This window comes from Prionailurus viverrinus, chromosome F1 (assembly GCF_022837055.1).
Source record: "Prionailurus viverrinus isolate Anna chromosome F1, UM_Priviv_1.0, whole genome shotgun sequence".
Lineage (NCBI taxonomy): Eukaryota > Metazoa > Chordata > Mammalia > Carnivora > Felidae > Prionailurus > Prionailurus viverrinus.
Window position 1 is genome coordinate 60,913,294 of NC_062577.1, and position 23,105 is coordinate 60,936,398.

At 49.4% G+C, this 23,105-nt stretch overlaps 1 protein-coding gene across 3 annotated transcripts in view; it reads right to left on the bottom strand.

Moving 5' to 3' along the window:
- Window positions 1-8,020: 8,020 nt before the first annotated feature.
- ATF6 (activating transcription factor 6) overlaps window positions 8,021-23,105 on the bottom strand; it is a 199,461-nt gene continuing 184,376 nt past the window's right edge. For all 3 annotated transcript variants that reach the window (XM_047839838.1, XM_047839837.1, XM_047839840.1), the window contains one exon: window positions 8,021-8,600. In XM_047839838.1, the coding sequence (XP_047695794.1) occupies window positions 8,392-8,600 (209 nt within the window). In that variant the 3' untranslated portion in view covers window positions 8,021-8,391. The remainder of the gene's footprint in view (window positions 8,601-23,105) is intronic.

Sequence of the window (23,105 nt, forward strand, 5' to 3'; positions counted from 1 at the left end):
GTGTCGCTTGCGGTCCCGCCTCAGCATCCGGGCAGCGGGGCCCCGCGTGGCCCAGGCTCCGCGAGCGCCTGCCCCGGGGGCGACGTAGCGAGGATGTGCGGCCGCAAGCGACAGGTGCCGGTCCGTCCCGTCCGCTGGAAAGACCGGGTCTGTCTGTGGCCTGGTCAACCGCTCCGTCCTTCAGCTCAACCAAGAAGTGCCGGGTCAGCCTGAGATGCCCCCAAGAGGCACGTTCCAAGCACGCCGTGGCACCGGTGGCCTGGACGCAGCCCGGCCTCCCGGACCGCACCGCCCCGCGGGGGCGACGGGCACACACAGGCCGTTGCAGGGGGGAGTCTGGGAAGGAGAAGGGCAAGATGCTGCTACGGGAGCCCCCGAGACCCCCAGCTGTCTTCCTAAGCCTAGATTTTCCCCTGCTCGGACTGTTCACGCTTTGCTGACTTGCACCAGGTTATGGATCCGGGGGAGACGGAATTCGCCGGAACGCGCTTCTAGTCGCGTTCGCCTGAGCCGTGACCCCTAGAGCCGCGTAACGAGAGGCTAAATGTTCCGGCACCTTCGCTGCTCATAGTGTTCCAATTAAGATGAACTTCGAGTCCCCCTCCTGCCGAGGATCTGATGGAAGCGGCCGGGCTGGGGGTGCGGGGGCCGCTGCGACTCCGTCTTCCGCGAGGGTTGCCAGGCCGGAGGGGGCGGCGAGCGGGTCTGCTGTGCACAAGTCGCTTGGCGGAGCAGAATTCCAGCACCGCCGGGAAGTCAGAGACCGCGTGGGGAAGCGCATCGTTTGGATCTTAGGACCGGCAGCCAAGTGAGTGGGTGAGCCCTGCGGCCACGACAAAGACACCGGCCAACGAATCTTCGACCCCAGCGCTCTCCCGGGAGCAGCAGTTGTGCGTCTGAGCTCATTTTTCAGGCTGTCCACAAATCTTGCCCCCGTCCTGGAAGTTATCTTTACTCTTCTGTGGGAACAGCAGGGCGACCACACAGACCCACGGAAGAGACATCATTCCCACGCCTCTGGGGGCGAGGGGATCGTCTGGTTCATCTGTACGGTTTCCCACAGACCCATGGGACAGGTCGGGGCCAACCCTGAGAATCTGCGGCGGACTTTCAGTTCTGGGGTCGCACCCTCTCGCCCGCTGGCTGTGCGGAAACGCGCCCCAAGAACGCAAGTCGCGCTGGAAGCTCAGGCCGTGTGGATAAGCCTGGAGGCCGTGGAAGTCAGGCAGGACGCCGAGGAAAGGAGAATCGGGATGGCTCTGGGGGCTCTCGGGTCTCCCTTTGCAACCAGCCGATGCCCACCGGTACGGGGCTATGCCCGTCAACAACTGGGAGGACCGTATAGTACGTTCTGCTCGTTAGCCTCGCCGGGTCCCCCATCGACACGCGCAGTTTTCAGAAGTGACAGTGCTGCCGATAGTTACTCTTACGAGATGACCCATTTCTTTCTTTTTAAAAAAATTTTTTAATGTTTATTTATTTTTGAGACAGAGAGAACAGAGCATGAACGGGGGAGGGTCAGAGAGAGGGAGGCACAGAATCTGAAACAGGCTCCAGGCTCCGAGCTGTCAGCACAGAGCCCGACGCGGGGCTCGAACTCAGGGACCGTGAGATCATGACCTGAGCCGAAGTCGGACGCTTAACCGACTGAGCCACCCAGGCGCCCCCCAGATGACCCATTTCTTAATATGGCCATGTGGCTGGCATCTCTTTTCTAGATCCGCCCTTCACTTCTGGATCCAGTTTTGCATCTGGAGATCCGTGATCGCTTACAGAAGCATCCTTTCCCACCTCAGGTCTCCATCCACACTAGACGTGAACCCCGCAGCGAAAACTTTGCAAAGACAGAACTTGCGACCCAAGGAGTAGGCACTGAACGCACCCTGGGGACGGGGTCAACGTCCCGCTTAGGCTCTTGGACATGAGCAGGGTGGGAAGGTCAGCTGAGCCTGGGGCTTTCGATCACAGGAGCACCAGGCTGGTCTTCACCCCGCGGGTGGCTCACCTGGGGTGGAGACCCTGGGGATTGAGGTGCAGGAGAAGCAGGGCAGTAGCCCCCCGTGTGCTCCACCCACAACCAGCGCGGAGTATGTGGCTTCGCAGGGAAGCAGCCCGTGGAAAACCCGCCGGCGTTGTCGGAGGTCACAGGCTCTCAGCTGTCGTCCCTCTTTCCTGAACCCGCCTCGACACCCTCGTTGCCCGTGACACGTGGCTCGGTTTCTTCCTCTCTTCTTCGTTGCCGGCCGCGTCCTTTGTGGCTAACAGGGCGAGTGGCCACGTGGTTATCCTCCGAGATCCAAAACCTGGCCGGAACCCGAATCCCACATACAGTGGGAGGTCCCAGGGGACAATCCCGTAAGGATTTGGTGGTTCTGGTTCCCTGTTCACCCCTGGGGCTTCACGGACTCCTCGGTTTTGGATTCTCTGCTGTCCCGCGTACACACTTGTCATTGGTCGCCCCACGCCACACCCTCCGCGACGTCGCTCGCCGAACCACAGACACGGCACCGTGCGCGCAGCAGGCTTTACTGAGGGCTCGGGCAGAAAAAGCATTTACGTTAGTTAATGAATTAATTATCTTTAACGTTTATTTATTTTTGAGAGAGAGAGAGAGAGAGGATCCAAAGCAGGCTCTGCACTGACAGCAGCTTGAGGCGGGGCTTGAACTCACGAACCGTGAGATCACGAGCCGAGTCAAAGTTGGACGCTCTACCGACCGAGCCACCCCGGTGCCCCCAAGAGCATTTACATTTTAGTGCTACGGTTTGTAAAAGTCCTCTTGACTTCCCGCCACCAGGAAGCCCTCTCATGACTCCTCTTCCGGAGCTCCAGCACCCAGACACCACGCCATGTGGCTCGATCCCTCTTTTCTGCCGCTCAGCCCGTCCTCCAGGGTCTGCTTTCTCGGCGGAAAAGGGGCCTTGGGTCTCACTTGCCCAAGAAGTCTGTTCGAATGTCTTTGGAACCACACGGAGTTTTGCCCCTAGGAGAACCCTGACGTTACTCTGTGCGTTTCCATCTCTGGCTCCATAGGCCAACTGTGAGCCCTTGCAGGGCAGGACCTATATGGGATCTGTGTCTCCGGAGGTGAAACAATACGGTGGCCGAGAATCCATGTGCTGGAGCAGACTGCCTGGGTCCAAATACTGGCTACACTGCTTCCTAGTCACGTGGCCGCGATCGGGACTGGCTTGTTGGGAAGACTGAAACAGGACAGCAGGACTGACGAGCCTCAGGTGTCGTCTGAAGCATATGCCGAGCGCTCAGTGAGCGCCTGCGCTAACGACCCCCGGATGGACCCGCTGCTGTCGCTTTTCAGCGACTGTCTCCATGCACGGGGACACTTGTCGCTCCAAACCGGGAAGAGGCCTTTGATGGGATTGAGTGACCCAGTTTGTTGATGTAGGACAAAGTGTGAGTTCTTGGGCGAGTTTTTTTGCTTAGTAAGATTGTAGTCGAAATATTTGGACACAATAAAGGAAACTTTAACTTAACCAGGCTGGGGGGCGGGGCGGGGGGGGGGTAGTGGAAAAGCGTTCTGTTGTTTCCACTGAAAGAGTAACAGGCCACGGAACCCTTTGGGTTTCCCTTCTCATAACTAATCACTTAACACTGAAGATTCATTTGGGGTCTTGTTTCTTGGTCTATACAGAACAAAATAAGGCAGGTTTAAAAGTCCTTTATTTGAATCTTAGACAAAGAACAAGCATGGCCTTATAAAGACTTGCTTAAAAGCACATAAATCTGGTGTCGTTTACGCATCATGAACCGACATAACTATTGTTGGAGAGAATCGTAGCCCGTTCCTCGTCTTTTAACCTGTTCTTTGTTCAGTGTGGACACGATCTTGGAAGGAAAACCCGCTGATGTGGCTTGGTGAACGCTCTCTCCTCGGGCCCTAACGGCTGCTCGGGTGAAGCACCACGGGTCTCAGCCCCACCACACTTGCCAACGTGACGAGAACTAAGTAATTGGTGTCTTAAGGCCAGATGTACGTGGCGGTTTTCACCCACCGTTCTATGTCCCCCTCATCTCTTATCCAGGTGGCTGGCCTGGCATTTAGGGCCGAGGGTGAGGGGAATGGTCCAATCTGCATTCACTGTGAAAGTCAACCTGCTCATCTCTCTGGGGTTCCCATGTGGGGGCCGTCTCAAGCCTCCGGGTTTAATTAATGGTCACCAGCTGCACTGGGCACAAGAAGCAACACAGTGTGCTGTTTGTTGACCTTGGCAAATGACAGACCAGGATTTATTTACTCCTTGGTTCCCCCAACTAATATAATGGAGGCTTTTAATGTGCTGCACCTTTAATGCTTAAAGTGAGCAAACCATTATGTCGAGACTGGTGTCCGTTATCCGCCAGTGGCTAGCCACGACACGATCCACACACAGGACCAAATTTCCCGATCAAGATGCCTCTGCCCTTCTTTTTATACAGATTATTCTGACAGATAACCCGACAGGTAACACAGCTATTTAGAACAAACTGCTCAAAGTTCTAGACTTATCTAAAATAGACTTTGTTTTCAGCTTCGTCACTAAAAATAGAAGTTAACAGGATACGTTCCGATTTCTGTTTGGGGGGAACAGAACACGGCATTTCTGTTATGTGCATACTTCCGTCTGGACTCCAGCAACATCCTTCTGCACAGTCCAGTATCCTGTTTTCCTAGAAAATAAAAAGTTGACCATAACCCCTAGGGGTGGGGGGTGGGGGGGGCACAGAAACTGCCCCCCTCCCCAAATGTTACTAGGGGTAGAAACGAAAATTTCTCACATTTCCTTTCTTTAGGCTTTATTCTTGTTTTTAACGTACGTAATTAGCGTTCATATCAGCAGCAAAGATCCTACTTTCTGTAGATTAGAATGACTCAGGATGGGCAAAACTAACATTCTGGTTAAGAGCGTGGGGTGCACAGGTGGTAATAACCATCTATCAATTCTGGCGTCGGCAGTCGTACTTGAGAGGTTAGTTCGTATAAATCAGCGGCTAGTATAAAAGGCTCCATTGGAGCTTCGGTTCCCGCGGATCTGCTGCAGGAGCCCGGAGTCGGCCCATCGGTGCGCAGTGGAGAGAGGGCGTTCCTGGGTGGACAGCTTGCGGGAGGTCGGACTGGAGGGGACGGGGGTCTTACTCTGGCTCGTCAGTAAAAAAGGGGTCACTCCTCATAGGTAGTTGACGTGGGAGTTGCTTTGAAACTTTTCGGTGTCGCGAAGTCGAATACGGGTTTTTCCCTGTGCTATTTTTCTGCCGAGTTTCACAACCTGAGCTTTAGGAAAATGGCAGGAGTCAGAAAGTAGTGCAAAAGTTGCAGGAGCTGGACAGCCGTCCAGTGTCCAGGACCCCCAATGCCACAGCAACGGCTGTCTTGTCAGGGTCACTGCTGTGATGACCGGGCTCCTGCCCGGCAGGAAGGGTCCAGCCAGGAAGGTTTAGTCGGGACAGTGTCTCTTTAAAAATGATAGAAAAATCAGTTTGAATCCCAAGTTGCTTGTCTGTTTCTAAGTAATGTTTATTTAGAACATTCAAGAATGACTCACAGAACATTGCTGCTTTCAAATACCTCTGTGTCTACTCCTTGCTAACAAGAAAAGGCAAAACCGTGCCAACTTGGTGTTGGGAGGCTGCAGTCATTTAGAAAACAGTTAGTTTTGTTAGATTTTTTTGGTTTCTACTTGTGAAAAGACAAACCCTGACACTCAATAACCTAACGTAAAGCTTCTCAACTACAAGCCTGGCAAACACTGGATTCGAGATGATCCTTTTAACAAATCCTCACTTTGGAAAGAGGCCGTCTACACCTACTACTGTAACGCAGCTGCGTTATCTGTTCTGAGCGAGCTGAACGCCCCCCTGGGGAAGGAGCCCCTACGTCTGACTCAGTAGTTCGCACGGGGAAACACCTACTTCCATTAAAAGCCTAAAAACGTGGGATTTGCCGCCAGGTGAAGGACCATTCCTGGCCGTCCCCATCATCACTTCCCAAGACTGCAGCGGGGGCGGCCCCAGGGGGACAGGGTCCTGTACCTCCCGGGGGGACTGCCCGCTCTAGTTTAACCAAGTCCCTGCCAGCTTGCAAAACCCCACTTAAAAAATAAATTAAAATGATATGTACACATATATATCCTGGGGGCAGAACTCCTGGCTGCAACCCCCCAGAGGCGATTTCACCAACACACTAAACCAAAACACCAGCTTGCTGTATTAACGAATCAGGTGTAGCCGCTTGCTATTTCCCGACAGCCCTCACTGGTGGGAGCCTTACATGTGTTAGATCAAAAACACTGTGGGGCCCAGGGAGTAGTGGCTTTGATGGAAACTCAGACGGTGGAATACTTCTTTGCAATTGTCAGCGGCCATTCGCTCGCTTCCTGAAACTGCACCCTGAGAAGCCCGCTCCCTCATCTCCAAACACCAAGTCAAGGCCAGGAAACCACGAGGAGCTGGAGGGTCAGCAGGGGGAGTGGGGGGGAGGGGCTCCCAGGCTGCCGCTGAAGGTCATGACTCCTTGCTGTCCCTCCCGCACGTCCACCTGGAGGAGAGGCCTTTGGGGGGGCCGATGGCATGACCACCACCTGCCGGCGGACGGGTAGGGAGAGCTGGGACAGGCGGGGAGGTGCACGCGCAGGTCGCCCTGGTGGGCAGCTCTGGCAGGCCGGGGGCTGGGGAACGAGGTCACCTTCCCGCTGGCCACGGCCACCACTGCTTTCTCAGCTGATCTGCGCGACGGACGGAAGGCACGGGGACGGAGAAGAGACTCCAAGAGAAGGCGGTCCCGTGACCTGTGGGTCTCGGCACGGCCCTCTCGTCCTGGTGCCCGTTCCAAGTGGAGCATCCCAGGAAGACGGGCCCTGCCGGGATACGGCCCCGGACTCTGGGAGGCTTGTGCGTGGGGCAGAGCGAGGCTCATTATCACGGCCAACTCCAGACGGCCGGGTACCCAGGCAGCAGGGCGCTTCTCCCCGACCCTGCACGCGCAAGTTAAACTGATTTCCTCGGAGAGCATCCCACTAGCTCGGGCAGAGGGGCATCACCATCCAGAGCCAGAAGCCTGAGCGAGTCTTCAGATTTCGAAGGCAGGCCTGACCGTGCGGGCTGACAACGCCCCAGCCGCACGGTCCCCTGGAGGATTTGCAGGAAGAGGCGGCCCGGGCGGTTAGGGTGAGAAGCGGCGTTTGCAAAGTTTCGCAGGACGAGAATAAGGAAGACTCAGTCAAGAAACCGAAGGCAGAACATCAGAGAGAAAAAGAAAAGTAGTCAAAGTACAATAAGATACAAAGGAACGTGGTAGGGCTATTTCTTCTTCTTTTTTTTTAATCTGGGAAGACAAAGAAGTGAATTCCTTCACTGTCTTTTCCCTGGAGAAGCTGAAAATTATTGCCGAGTTATGGGAGGCACTGGCCAAACAGGAATCCAAGCTCGCCTGTCTGCATAGTCTTAAGGAATAAGTACTTGTCGGTTCTCAAGAGAAAAGAAAACCCGTTTGCTTCACGTCACTATCAGCAGAAGGTGGGTAGCGGGTGGGAATTCACGGCACAAGTGAAGGATCTGTCCCGGGGTCCTTGAGGAACCCGCACCAGGCTAGTAATGAGAGCGTACAGGCTCAGACGCTAACGCTCAGCGGCCTCAGCATAGATGGTTGCTGTGGCTTAAACTCCAACAAGCGCATCAAAACCTGCCGTGTCTTCCACGTGTGTGTTCACAGAGCTGCCCCTCCTCCCACGGCCCACCTCGCTCTCGCATTTTGTCCTCTCCAACCTGCCGCCCTCCCTGTGGCGCCCGACACATTCAGTGTCACGTTTGAACCACAATCCCAGGTAAAGACCAACCTTCCCCAATGAGGAGTCTTTTTCTCCCCCCTTTTGCCTAAAGCTCCACATTGTTTTGACCTTTTTGGGGGGTGTTTTTTTGGCTGTTCCGGTTCTGAAATCTGTTTTCCAATCAGCACAATATCCGCAACGGATTTGCATGAAGTCAACGGGAACGCTCATCCGCGGAAACACTTGGCGTGCTGCACGGCTGTAAATAAAAATCTCTTTATCAAGAAGTGAAATGGCAGAGGAGGGAAGGGGATCTTACTGTAAAGATGACTATTTAAACACAACAGAAATACAGAAGAGACAGCAATTCAGAAAGTACAGGAAACAGTCCACCCCAGGCAGCACTGGAGGACAGGGAGGCAGCTGCCACTGGAGAAATGCCGTCTCCCTCGAGTCTGAATTTCAGTGCTTTCCAAGTGGAAGGGCAGATGGCGAAAAACAGCTTTTCCCACTCCGTTGAACCCCGCGGCGAGGCGGCTCTGTGCTCGCCACCAAGCAGGCAGGACGGAGCATCTCTCCCCGCTCTGCGGTCTGGCAGAGTCCCACTGTTTTCCCACGCAGCCCCACGTCACTACTGTAACGACTCCGGGATGGTGCTGACGACGTGGGCTGCCTCCGTGGCTGCAGGAGGGGAGCCAAAGAAGGTGTTGGTCTGATTCCTCTGCTGGTCCCGGAGATAAGGAGGAACGGACGAGCTCTTGATGTGCAGAATCCTGGTGTCCATCACCTGGCAGTCAATCTGCATCATCACTTCGTAATCCTGCCCGTTGATCACGTTCTCTGCGGGAGGAATACACATACGGAATCAATATTCAACAGAGTGTGCGATTCTGCCATCAGCTTCGATCCCAGAAAGACATCAAGAAGCTTTAACGGCTGTGAACTGTCAATACGCTTTCAAGGGAACAGAGGGACTCCATCAGTCACCAAGCAGGGCTGCGGCTGGGCTAGGTGCTGAGATGGCCCGTCCTCCTCGGTTCCAGCTCCCAAACCGCCTTCGTCGGTTCAGTAAGGTCTCGGAGCAGTGGCCGAGTTAACACCAGAGCTTCTGTCCACAGACATCACAGGAAGATTTCGGTGGCGGCTGGAGGCAAGAATGCTTAAGCGCTCCCTTCCCCTCCAACAGTGGGAACGAGTAACTGTCAAAAGAACAAACCTACCATGTGGGTGGCAAGGAGACCTGGGCCGAGACTACTTGCCTCCCATTCATCAGTCATGTTTCTAATTTCGCTAAGATTCCCAGCTACGACTTTAAAGGTCTGCCTTAGCAGCATAAAGCACAAGAAAGAAAAGCTGTAGACATGACAGTGATGCTCTTGCCCAGAGGTCCCCATCGCTCCCCTTCCGCGTGAAGGGACTCCCATTCCAGAGTCCTTGATTCCTGGTACAAGAGACAAGTGCATTTCCCATTTGGGATTAGAGAGAGTGCTACAGGACTTGCAGGTAAACTAGAGGCTATTTGCAGAGGGAACAGGAAAACCACACAGAGCCACACTTACCTGACACGTGACACTCATCATGAGCTCAACATATACAGACACATGCTCTTACTTCCTAAGAGGATGAAAACTATTTTAGGGAGAGAGCCAAATTATTTCCTGGTTTGTAATTCTGGGTACTCACTTTCCAACTTGAAGTCAATGAAACTCGGGCATAAAACTGATGAGGGAACTGTAAGCGGATAGTCTATCAAGGCCAGCTGGACATTCACGGCAATGCAGTTAGAAGGTGTGTGAGTGCGGAATTCACGCCTGCGTGTCCGTTAGCGTTTCCCCTGTGAATCCGGAGCTGGGAGGGGGATCGGGCAAGGGCTGAGCTTACTACCTGTTTATGAAGATGATACGCAGCCCACCGGTGACTTTTGAAATTACACGCTGGGCTTCTCCAGGACCAGGAATTGAATTTAAAAGTAGAATTTTTCTTTTTTTGTTTTACTTTCACACTGTGTATGCCAAGTACTATTAATCTAGAGGAGGGAAATCCAGAGTCTGACATCTGATCTTCAGATTCCATTGTTATGTTTGGGAACACTGAGCCATGGAGTGTGTCACAGGTTAGGATTTACAGAAATGCGCTAATCCAGGGCGTCTGAAATTAGGGTCTAATGTACAGACTTCAGGGAGTCCATACGTTCCTTGAAATTGCATGCAAACTTCTGTGTGCTTATTTTTCTGGAGAAGGGCCCCAATCACATTCTCAGTGGGGTCTATGACTTCCCGAAAGTTGAAAACTACTGGATCTAATAACCTATCAACTTTAAGTTCCTTGAGCAGATGTTAGTCTATTTCAAAGCTAATGGAAGATTCCATCCCTCCACTTCTCTTGGTTGGTTACCTGCTGTAATTTTTAACATAGTCTCCATGGATAACTGATTTCTCATTACAAGTATTGCAAATGTCTTCTATTACACTTGGAGCTGATTTCCTTCTTTCCCACTTTACTAGAGAGGAAGAACTGTGCGCACTGACTAACCCTACCTATTCTTTAAGACCGTCGCTCTGGACACTTCAATTTTAGGAGTCCTGCCACTATGCGGTGACAACTAAGTAATTTGCTTAGCTTAAAAAAAAAAAAAACAACTGAGGTATAATGGACATAAAATATTAGTTTCAGGTGTACAACTTGGTGATTTGATATTTATATACATTGCAAAGTCACCACCACAGTACATCTAGTCATCATGTGTCACCAAAGCTAACACAATATTACTGACTACATTCCCCATGCTGTACATGAAAGCCACACGACTTGTTTTAGAACTACAAGTTTGTACTTCCTGATTCCTTTACTATTTTGCTCCCCACTCCAACCCATCTCCCCCTCGGGCAATCACCAGTCTGTTCTCTGTCTAGGAGTCTGGGTTTGGTTTCGTTTATTTTTTCAGATTCCACATATGAGTGGAGTATGTCTTTTGGGGTCTGTTTATTTAACTTAGCATAACATCCACTAAGTCCATCCGTGTTGTTGCAAAAGGCAAGATTTCATTTGTTCTATGGCTGAGTACTGTTCCATCATACGTATAAATATATATACGTCTTTAAAAAAAATTTTTTTTTTTTCAGAGAGCGAGAGAGAGGGAGAAACAGAATCCCAAAGCAGGCTCTGTGCTGTCAGTGAGGAGCCCAACATGTGGCCTGAACCCACGAACCACGAGATCATGACCCGAGCTGAGATCAAGAGTCGGACACTTAACTGACTGAGCCATCCAGGCGCCCCCCATTTGCTTATTTTTGCTTTTGTTTCTCTTGCCTTTGGAGTTAGATCCAAAAAAACATCACCAAGAGTGACGTCAAGGAGTTTACCACTTATGTTAACGTTTTCTTCTAGTTTTATGGTTTCAGGTCTTCAAGTCTTTAATCCATGTTAATTTTTGTATATGGTATAAAATGATGGTCCTATTTCCTTCTTCTGCACGTAGCTGTCCAGCTTGCCCAACACCATTTACCGAAGAGTCTGTCTTTTCCCCATTGTATATTCTTGCTACCTTTGTCAAAAATTAACGGACCATATATGAGGGTTCGTATCTGGGCTCTTGATTCTGTTCCACAGACCCACGTGTTTTTGTGCCAGTACCATACTGTTTTGGCTACTATGGCTTTGCAGTACAGTTAAACATAAGGGAGCATGGTACCTCTGGCTTTGGACTTTCTCAAGATTGCTTTGAGTATTCGGGGTCTCCTGTGGTTCCACATAAATTGTAGAATTACTTGTTCTAGTTCTGTGAAAAAATGCCATTGGCATTTTGATAGGAATGGCACCAAACTTGTAGGTTGCTTTGGTTAGGATGGAGAGTTAACGATGTTAATTCTTCTAATCCCTAAGTATGAAATATCTTTCCATCTGTCTGTATCTTCTTCAATTTCTCTCATTAACGTCTTACAGTTTCCAGTGCAAGGTCTTCCACCTCCTTGGAGGTATTTTATTCTCCTTGATGTAACTGTAATTGGGATTATTTTCTTGATTTCTCTGATAGTTCGTTATTCACGTATAGAAACGCAACAGATTTTTGTTTACTGATTGTGTATCCTACAACTTTACTGAATTCGTTAATTCTAGTCCTTTTTTTGTGGAATCTTGAGGGTTTTCTAGGCCCAGTATTATGTCATCTGCCAATAGTGACACTTCTATTTCTTTCTTTTTTTTTTTTAATTTTTTTTTTTTTAACGTTTATTTATTTTTGAGACAGAGAGAGACAAAGCATGAACGGGGGAGGGTCAGAGAGAGGGAGACACAGAATCTGAAACAGGCTCCAGGCTCTGAGCTGTTAGCACAGAGCCCGATGTGGGGCTCGAACTCACAGACCGCGAGATCATGACCTGTGCCGAAGCCGGCCGCTTAACCGACTGAGCCACCCAGGCGCCCCTATTTCTTTCTTTTCAATGCGTATGCCTTTTGTTTCCTGCCTAACTGCAGTAGTGAGGACTTTCAATACTACTTTGAATAAAAGTGGTGACGTGACAGTGGGCATCCTTGTCCTGTTCCTGGTCTTTGAGAAAAAACTTTCAGCTTTTCACCACTGAGTAGGATGCTGGCTGTAGGTTTGTTGTGGACGGCCTTTATTATGTTGAAGTCTGCTCTCTCTATACCTACTTTGTTTAGAGTTTTTATAAGCAGATGTTTAATTTTGCCCAATGCTTTTTACCGCATCTTTTGAGGCGATCATATGATTTTCATCTTTCATTTTATAAATGTGGTGTATCATGTTGATTAATGTGGATGTTGAACCATACTGGCATCCCTGGAATAAATCTCACTTGACTGTAGTCTATGATCACTTTAACGTATTCCTGAATTGGGTTTGCCAGTATTTTGTTCAAGATCTTTACAGCTGTGTTCAGCAGGGGTGCTGTCTTATAATTTTCTTTTCTTGTAGTGTCCTTGTCTGGCTTGGGCATCAGGGTAATGCTGGCCTCGTGAAATGAGTTTAAAGCGTTCCCTCCCCTTCAATTTTTGGAAGAGTTTGAGAAGGATAGATATTAAATCTTCAAATGTTTGGTAGAATTCACTAGGGAAGACATCTGCCCCGGGCTTTTGTTTGTTTGGAAGTTTTTGATTACTGATTCAATCTTAATAATTGGTCTAGTCAGATTTTCTATTTCTTTATGTTTGGTTCAGTCTCGGAAAATTGTGTTTCTATAAATTTATCCATTTCTCCTAGATTGTCCAATTTATTGGCAAATAATTGTTCATAATAGTCTCTTACGATCCTTATTTTTGTGCTATTAGTTTAACTTTCATTTCTGACATTATTGGAGCCTTCTGTTTTCCTGGTGAGTCTACCTAAAGGTTTGTCTATTTTGTTTACCTTTTCAAAGAACCAGCTCTTAGTTTCAGGTATCTTTCCCATTATCCTTTTAGTCTCCTATCTCATCTATTTCGGCTCTGATCTTTACCTTCTTCCTTGTACTAACTTTGGCCTTTGTTTGTTCTTCTTCTAGTTTCTTTAAACGTAAAGTTAAATTGTTTGAGATGTATCTTGTTTCTTGAGGTAAGCTTGTATCGTTACGAACTTCTCTCCTCACTTTTGTTCATCTTACAGTTTGTGGTATTTGTGTTTGTTTTCAATTGTTTCTAAGTATTTTCACCTTTTGACTTCTTCTACGACCCAGCAGCTGTTCAGTAATGCGTTGTTTAATCTCCATGTACTGGCAGTTTTTCTAGTTTTCTTATAACTGATTTCTAATTTCATACTATTGTGGTCAGAAAAGATGTTTGAAAGGATTTCAACCTTCTTGAATTTACTGATCTATTTTGTGGCCTAATATGTGATCTATCCTAGAGAGTGTTCTGGGTGTACTGGATAAACATAATACAGCAGCAGAGACAGAGCATGAGCAGGGGAGAAGCAGAGAGGTTAACACAGAATCTGAAGCAGGCTCCAGGCTCTGAGCTGTCAGCACAGAGCCCCACACAGGGCTCGAACCCACAAACTGCGAGATCATGACCTGAATCAAAGCCAACTGAGCCACCCGGGCACCCCTGATTTTACTAATTTTGTGTTTTAACCTCCATACTAGCTTTGTAAGTGAACGAATCCACTATTTTTACTATAGATTTAGTTTTTCTCGTGAGATTTTTACTTTCACAGGTTTTCTTGTTATTAATCACTGCCATTTCTTTGTAGCTTAAAGAAGTCCCTTTAACATTTCTTGAAAGGCTGGTTTAGTAGTGATGAAAGCTCTGGAAAGGTGTAGCTTTAGCTAAAGCTCTGGAAAGCTCTTTATCTCTCCTTTTAATCCTGAATGATAACCTTGCTGGGAAGAGTATTTGTGGTTGGAAGTTTTTTCCTTCCAGCACTTTGAATACATCCTGCCAGTCTCTTCTGGTCTGCAAAGTTTCTGCTCGAAAATCTGATAGCCTTAATGGGTTGCCCTTGTATGTAACAATTTATTTTTCCCTTGCTGCTTTTAAGATTCTGTCTTTAAGTATTTTAATTATAAATTTTAATTATAATTATAACGTGTCTGGGTGTGGATCTCTTTGGGTTCATCTTGCTTGGAACTCTCTGGGATTCCTGGATCTGGAGGTCTGTTTCCCTCCACAGGTTAGGGGAATTTTCTGCCCCTCTCTTTCTTCTCCTTCTGGGAACCCTATAATGTGAATGTAATTCTACTTTATGTCTTTTTGGTCCCTTAAGGTCTCTTCATTTAAAAGAATTCTTTTTTCTTTCGGCTTCTCAGTCTGGATGAGTTCCACTGCCTTGTCTTCCAGCTCACTGAGCCTTTTAATGTGTTATTCTGCCTGCTGTTGAACCCCTATAGCATATTTCAGCTCAGTTATTTTTCTCTTCAGGTCTCTGAGTTCTGTTTGGTCCTTTCTTATATTCTCTTTCTCTCTGATAAAGTTCTCACTGTGTTCATCCATTCTTCCTCTGAGTTCGGCAATCACCTTTATTGACTACTACTTTAAATTCTTTATCAGATTTCTGAACCTCTGTATCATTAAAGTCTTTTTCTGAGGTTCTGTCTTGTTCTTTCATCTGGAACATATTTCTCTGTGTCATTTTGTTTGATTCCCCATGTGTTTCTATGTATTAGACAAAGCAGCTCTCTCTCTCTCTCAATCTTGAAGGATTGGCCTCTGTAGGTAATGAAGCTTCTCATTCAACTTTGCCCTGGTTCATGATTATCTCTTGAACCTTTGGGACAGTCTACACCACCTGATTTCGTCTTGATGTGTCCCTGTTGTTGAGAGTGTGCCAAGACCTGTCAGTGTTCCCAGGGGAGGAATCTCATTTAACACCGAGTTCAGGCAATTAAAAGTGAAATCCCTCAGGCCAAGAGCTTTTAAACTATGCGGCTCAGTTGAGTGTCCAACTCTTGATTTCAGTTCTGGTCATGATCTCATGATTGTGGGATCAAGTCCTGCATCAGGGCGAAGACTGCTTAGGATTTTCTTTCTCTCTCTCTGGCCCTCTCCCCCCGCTCTCTCTCTTAAAAAAAAAAAAGAAAAAGAAAAAGTATGCAAAGAGATAGTCGTAATCCCTGTGCTGGCCGCCAGACCAGGAGATCTGGAAGTGTCACCTGGGCAACAGTTTTAACAAGTGGGGCTCCAGATGAACGAATAATCTCCTTTCTGGGAGGTCTTATAGATCTGTCATGAGGCCAGAGGAGTGGACACAGAGGTATCTCCCTGGCTTATGCTCTCCGGGAGCACCTTATCAGCCTCTCCCTGTGTGGGCAACCTGAAGCCTACTGCCCAGGCAGGAGCTCGAGGGTAGCTGGCCTTTTCCCCAGGGAGACTGCTGTCTGTGCAGTGCTCTAGGGGTGGTGGCCCGCCAGGAACTGTATTCTCCACTGTTACCTTCCCCTGGAGCTCAGGAACGGCAGCCCCCCTGGCACTAGGGCCAGGCAACCAAGGGCAGCACCGTGTAGACTGTGCCTACCTGCTGGCTTCAACTAGGCAAGTGGAGAGCGTACGGGGCGTGGCATGCTCGCCGGCTTCAGAAAGGCAGCCGGAAGATGAGCCCGCCTGTGGGCATCAGGACTGTAGCAGGAGGGCGCCTTCCTGTGCCGGAGCACTGGCTGGGGGTGGGACAATGCTGCGCTCAGCTGCCAGGGAGAGGGGAGCGCGGCACCTGCCTACAGGCACTCTCTGGCTGCAGTGAGGCAGCAGGATGGTCTCCTCCCTGCGTGCTGGTGGGGGCGGGGGGGGGGGGGGTGGCAGCGGGTGCAAAACTGGCCTCACCAGTGCCTCTCCTCCGGGAGAGTTTCGACGGTCTCCCCTCCAGCTGCTGCTTTTAGATCGGCAAGTGAATTTCCTTCTCATCTAGTCTAAGCACTTGTCAAACTGCTGTCTGTGCACTGGGTCGGGGTGAATGAGGCTGCAGGCAAGCTCTCTGAAAGGGGACCTCGGTTTCTACAGTCCTTTGGGTTCTTTGGATAATCAGCCCCGTTCACTTCCTAATAAGCCGGATGTTCTGGGCTTGTCTCTCCAGTGCAGGACTCGAGGGGCCTGATGTGGGGCGCCGACCCCTTGCTTCCCGGGCAGAGGCCGCGGGCTGGTGAGCTCCTTCCCTGTTGTGCGTCGCTGTGCCGGGGACGGGGTTTTGGCACCCCTGCGTCTCTCTGCCTCTCTCACCCGTCCGGATGGGGTCTTTCTACCCTTTGTCGGGGAGAAGCAGAGGGAAACTTTCCAGAGGCAGCTGTAGGTGTGTGCGGGAGGAGGGGAGTCGGGATCTTCCTATATGAGCACCTTGTGGAAGTCGTTTGCTCATCTTCAGAGAATTAAATCCGAATGCCTGCAAGTTAGCCAACGTTTCCTACCAAAGTGCTTTCTCTCCCCGCTTCTCGGGCAGCTGCGGCTCTCTGGAAGACAGACAACCTGCCCGTGCATTTGGAGCCATTTCATTTGGAACGTGCGGCTGGGCTCAGATTTCAAGGGGTCACACCAATCGTTTCCTTTTGGAACCACAGTTACTCCCCGTTTCAGAAAAACTGTGTGTGTTGCGGGGGGTGGGGGAGTGGGGGGGTGCAGGCATGCTCACGTGCACGCTGGGGCATACGTGCCCAGATTACGGAAAGCACATGTGTTAGAGACACGTGACGTACGTTATTAATTTTTACTGCTTTTCTGGACTAATGTGGGATCCAGATGACAATTTTGAGATCAGGAGTAGGTTCCCTCGTACGTGGCCCAAGCCACCTGCAAAAGTCACTACAGCCCGTGTGCCCGCGGTGGTTCACACCGATAACTGGATTTCCCTGATACCTTAAGTGCTGAGAAGAAACGGAGGACCTGGTGACAGAAGCTCAGATGCCCTGAGGGAAAAGCAAAGCTGTGGCCTGGCCCCCAAACCCGGGAGTCCCCAGCCGTGGCTGCAACGGCACTGCCATCTTGAGCCCAGCCGGGAGACTCAGACGAAGGATGGTCTAGGCGGCCATAAAGACGGGTTCGGTGCTTTCCTCCTTTCTGGAAGCAACGACTTCTGGGGCAAGGAAACGACGGGTGCCACCGGAAGGCCGCCAGCGAGGATGGGAATGCCTTGAGCCGGATTGATTCAGGAAGCCCCTTCTGAGTGACAAGCTGGGGTCTCCGGGCGTGAAGTGACCTGCCACGAGGAGCCCCAGGCTACCCAGACCTCTGCACGACAGTCGAGGGGCTGCAGCGTAATCTTCCATCCGCTCCGTGGGACTCGGTCAAGAGTTCTCTCGGTGTTTCAGTACTCACCCCTGCATCTCACCACTACTGGTGAGGTTCTGACTATTCTGATTAAAGGAGGACGGACTGGGAAACAGCGTATGGTAACTCGGGACCCCTCGCCTGGGCTGTCGGGCGTCTGTTCACACGGTACACTTGCAGGAGCAGCAGAGAGGCTCTGAAAGTCCCCTCGAAAGGGCAGGTGAGGCTCCTGTTACCTTTCACTCCAAGGCTGTGAGTGTGGTCAACAACTCATCGTCCCTGAAAGGCCAGCGTCTTCAACTGTTGCCCACGATTCGCGCCTCAGTGTGAGTAACAGACTCCGCACCTCCACTGCGGGCCAGGTCCCCGCCGTCCCCGCGCAGCGCCCTCGTCTAAGAGCGTCAAGCGCGGGAGCCTTGTGACAGGACAGCCGAGAGCCGAGATACGTGACAGGACGGCTAACCTGTTTTGGGGTACTTAATAAAAAAAAGACCTGGACTGTTCAGGGAAAGCTGGCCCAAAAGGAACAGCATGGAACGAGAGGTGAAGGGCTCGCTCTCCGTCACCTCTCAGCAAACATGTGGCTACTGCACAGGTGACGAAAGTCCTTTTCCGTCCTGGGCCTTCTGAAGTGAGCAGGAGAATGAGATGAAACCCTGATCTGAGTCAGGAAAAAGGTGTAGGAAAAAAAAAAGGATACTTCAAAAACAAAATTCATCAGACACATAAAAAGGAAAAGGAATGAAGGGCTTCAGATACGAACGCTAAAATGTGATTCTGAAAGCTCAGAAGGGTTGGGGAAGCAGCAAATGTGCCTGGACCCTGGAGGCGGAAAGACTCCAGGCAATGTGGAATTTTGAACAGCCTGTAAACGCACAGTAACCGAGAACGGCCTGCCAGGAAGGAGACGGTTAGCTGGCTGGTGGCTAGCCCACACCAGAACCTTGACCGTAAACAGAATTTAAAGATGCAGACGTTTCACAGGAAGTTTGATTTTAAGAAGTCACAAGACTTCAATGCTTTGCAAAGAAGCATGTGTCATAAAACAGATTTCTATTCGGGATCAGACACTAATCCTAACAAGAGGTAGTTGGCTCCGTGTAAGTTAAGCTGGTGACAGGCAGTGACAGGCTATCGGTATCTATGCCTGAACCCAGTGGGGTTGGGGGGGGGTGGGGGGGTGTGGGGTTGCATGGACAGTAGATAAAAATCCGCCAATTCACAGACCACAAGAGATACCTTCAAGCAAAACAAACAAAAGGAAAAATACGGAAGGAAGTCCAAAAGGGGAGACATCATGGGAGGGGAGGAGGTAGGGAGGGAAGGAGCAGGGGGAGGGGAGGGAAGGGAATACAATGAAGAGTGAAGTGGCACAAGGTCACAGCACGGCGGCTCCCAAGAACTCCCATAAGCTGGGGCCACTACGCCTGGTCCATCTTATCGCCAATTTTCAACTCGAGTCCTGGTTTTGACCATCCCAACACACCATGCACTGTATCTCTGTTGGTATTTTTTCCTCTATTTGGAAAAACCGCCCTTTCTGCTCTTTCTCACCCAAATTCTCTCTCCGAATTCTATTAACCCTCTAAGGTCCATTTCAAGTCCCCCTTGTTGGAAACCTTCCACGAGAACTCCGCCACTGACCTTTTTCTTCATACCCAATATATAAATGTTCTACTTAATTGAACTGTCAAAATACTTACAGAAAAGAGCTTTGGCTCCTTTAAGAAATGACTGGCACTTCCAAAGGTGGGGCAGCTAGAACCTCTCCCCGCTCAGCTGGCAAGGACCCTAACAGTCACACTACGGGTGGAAACACAGTAGGTACTTCCGACTTGAAGAGTCTTTCTGGAGACGTAAGGAACACGGACAAGCAAAAGAGCTCCTTGCGACCCCCATGTCTGCCCTCTGCCTGAAGAAACTAAAAGCAGTGGGGGGGGGCGGGCAGAACTTTGGGCTGGGAGTGTCCAAAGATAGGGAGACCTGGGGGAGGGAGCAATATCATGTTTAGCTGTAAGACAAACCAGAATTTGGGGGGCACCTGGGGGGGCTCAGTCAAGTGTCCGACTCTTGGTTTCAGCTCAGGTCATGATCTCGTGGCTTCGTGGGTTTGAGCCCCACATTGGGCTCTGTGCTGGCAGTGCGGAAGCTGCCTGGGATTCTCCCTCTCTCTGTCTCTCCGCCCTTCCCTACTTGTGCTTTGTCTCTCTCAAAAATAAACTTAAAACAATATATATATATATGTATATATATATATAAAAATTAAAAAGACAAACCAGAACTTGTTATGGGCACTGAGCAATTGGGAGTCAAATGACAAAGAGCCTATCTAGTTATTCAGATCTATAATAATTTCACACAAAAAAGTGGGGGCCTGGAATAGCGTATACAAAAACCATTAACCCTTACTTGGGGTGGTCATGATGAATGAGGGGAGCTACTAGAATTCAGGGGGCAGAGGTCAGGATGCTGGACAATCTGCAAGGCACAGGGATAGTCCCACATCTCGTGTAATATTCACATAGGTTAAAAAAAAAAAACCCTTATTACTACTATATTAATCAAGACAGAACCTCACTGGTTTACTAGGCAGTGTGGCTTCAGAATACATTCTTATAACTACCCCACTATGCTGGGAATATTGTTTCTTTCTGAACTCGAGAACTGTTCATCTCATGGACGCCTGGGTGGCTCAGTTGGTTAAGTGTCTGACTTGGGCTCAGATCACGAACTCATGGTTCGTGGATTCAAGCCCCGTGTCGAGCTCTGCGCTGACAGTATGGAGCCTGCTTGGGATTCTCTCTCGCTCCTCTCTCTCTGCCCCTCCCCCGGCTCACTCTCTCTCTCTCTCTCTCTCTCTCTCTCTCTCTCTAAGATAAATACATACATTAAAAAAAAGGGTTCATCTCAGAAAATCACATCACCGGTGCCAGAACCACTCTTGGAATCTGATCACTGTCAGGACACATTGGCATCAGTCTGCATTTCTAGCAATTGCTCGCGGGGACAGTATGCATCGGTGCAAGTACCTGACTTGGTCACTACCTCTTCTATACGATGTCTAGCGCCTGAACATTATACATAAATAGTCATGAATTCAACAGACATTTACTGAATTCCTACCACGTGCCAGGCACTGAGGACAGAGGAGTGAACAAAACAGGAAAAGAAATTCCTGTCCTCACAGAGCTTCCTTCTTATAAAACGAGAGAGGAGGCAGAGACGGAAAGTATACAGAATGTTAAATAAGTACTACAGAGGAACACAAAAGCGTGGAAGGAGGTTAGCGAGTGTGGTGGGTGGGGAGGGGCATGCGGGTTTAGACACGGTGCCCAGGGCGCCTCTCCTAGAAGGTGATCTCTGAGTAAAAACGTCAGAAAGTGAGGGGCAAGCCATGCAGCCCTCAAGTGGAGAGTCGCGGGCACGTCTGAGATGCCAGGAGGACATTTAGCAGAGAAGAGCAGCAAACGATAGGAAACAGGTGAGGCCTGATGGGCCGGAGAGAACAGGGCTAGCACTGTAACTTGGGAGTTGTCTACAGACAAAAGACAGATGGGACCAAATGGTATCACTCTTGGGGAAGGAGTGATGGGAGCATGTGGGTTAAGAAGAATGAGCATGGTGGCGCCTGGGTGGCTCAGTCGGTTTAGCATCCGACTTTGGCTCAGGTCATGATCTCATGGTTTGTGAGTTCGAGCCCCGTGTCGGGCTCTGTGCTGACAGCTTAGACCCTGGAGCCTGCTTTGGATTCTGTGTCTCCCTCACTCTCTGCCCCTCCCCCACTCTCTCTCTCAAAAATAAATAAACATTAAAAAAAGAAGGAGGAGGGGGGGAGGAAAGGGGGGAGGAGAGAGGGAGGAGGAGGGAGGAGCATGAACAGGTCTTGAATCTCATGATTGATGAGATCAAGCCCCGCATCGGGCTCCACACTGATAACACGGAGCCTGCTTGTTCTCTCTCCCTCTCTCTGTGACCTTTCCCCACTCACACACATGCATGCTCTCTCAAAATAAATAAACATTTAAAAAAAGAAGGATGAGCATGAGGAGAAAAGGGAAGGTCTGTGGTTTCATCAGATCACGGAGAGTGCCTTTATCTGAGAAACCAAACTCAATTTGTAACCTACATTGATCCATTCATTCATTCACCAGTATTTGAGCACTGATTACAGGCCAGGTACTGTTACCAACTCTTATAAACATCAGGTCCCAGACCATAATTAGGCCGTATCCAATAAGACCTAGGGAGCATTTTCTAAAGGAACATGGACAACATATGATGGGTTACAAAACTGTCAGTCAACATTCACTGAGTGCTTTAAACTGTGAGGGATTACAGAAGAAAATGGGGCTTCTTCCCTTCCATAACTTCCTGGAGTGTTGCAAAAGCAGAATTTAAAATATTTAAAACCTTTAAAATATTGGCAGTCCAAGATGGCGGCATAGGAAGACCCTGAACTCAATGTCCTCCCGTGGACACACTGAATCTATACATATAGAGCAATTCCTCCTAAGGAAGAACTGAGGATTGGTTGAACAGCTTCTGCACAATAAACAACAGAAGGACCACACAGAGAACGCCAGGAAAGGGAGACATGGCTGGAGGTGCCAGCCAGTGCCATTTTTTACGTCTCCCCCCATCAAGTCATAATAGCTCAGGTGAGAACAGGGCCAGCCTGCTAGGGCCACCCCAGCTCCAGCTGTCCATCCCCCCAGGGTAACCCCAGAATGGCACTCCCAGGGACGCCTGGCCTGTGCCTATCTAGCTGCCAGTAATAGTAGGGGACTTTAATATCCTACTTATAACCACAGATCAGACAGAAAAATCAATACAAAAGCATTGGCCTTATTAGACCAAATGGACTTAAAACTTAAGAATACACATTTCCCTCCCTCCTTCCCTCCCTTCCGAATAAACATTTTCAAGGGGTGCCTGGGTAACTCCGTTAAGTGTCTGACTTCAACTCAGGTCATGCATGATTTCGTGGTTCGTGGTTCCTGAGTTCGTGCCCTGCATCAGGCTCTGTGCTGACAGCTCAGAGCCTGGAGCCTGTTTCTGATTCCGTGTCTCCCACTCTCTCTGCCCCTCCCCCACTTGGGTGCCCTCCTTCCCTCTCCCTCTCTCAAAAATAAATACACATTTAAAAAAACTTAAAAATGAGGCAACTGGTGGCTCAGTCGGTTAAGTGTCTGACTTCAGCTCAGGTCATGATGTCCTGAGTTCGAGCCCTGTGTCGGGATCAAGACTGATAGGTCAGAGCCTGCAGCCTGCTTCAGATTCTGTGTCTCCCTTTCTCTCTGGGCCCCAACTCCATTAGTGCTCTCTCTGTTTCTCAAAAATGAATAAATGTTAATTTTTAAAAAATTAAAAAAAAAAAGAATAAACATTTTCAAGTGTACATGGAACATTCTCCAGGATAGATCACATGTTCAGCCCCGAAACAAGTCTCAATAAATTCAAGAAGAAGGCAATCTTACCAAGTAAGCATATTTTCTGGCCACAATAGAACAAAACTAGAAATCAATTACAATAAGAAAACTTGAGAAAAAAAAAAAACCTACAAATAAGTGGAGACTAAATATGCTACTCAATATCCAATACATCAATGAAGAAATCAAAGAGAAAAAATTTAAAAATACCTTGGGACACAAGGCAATAGAAACA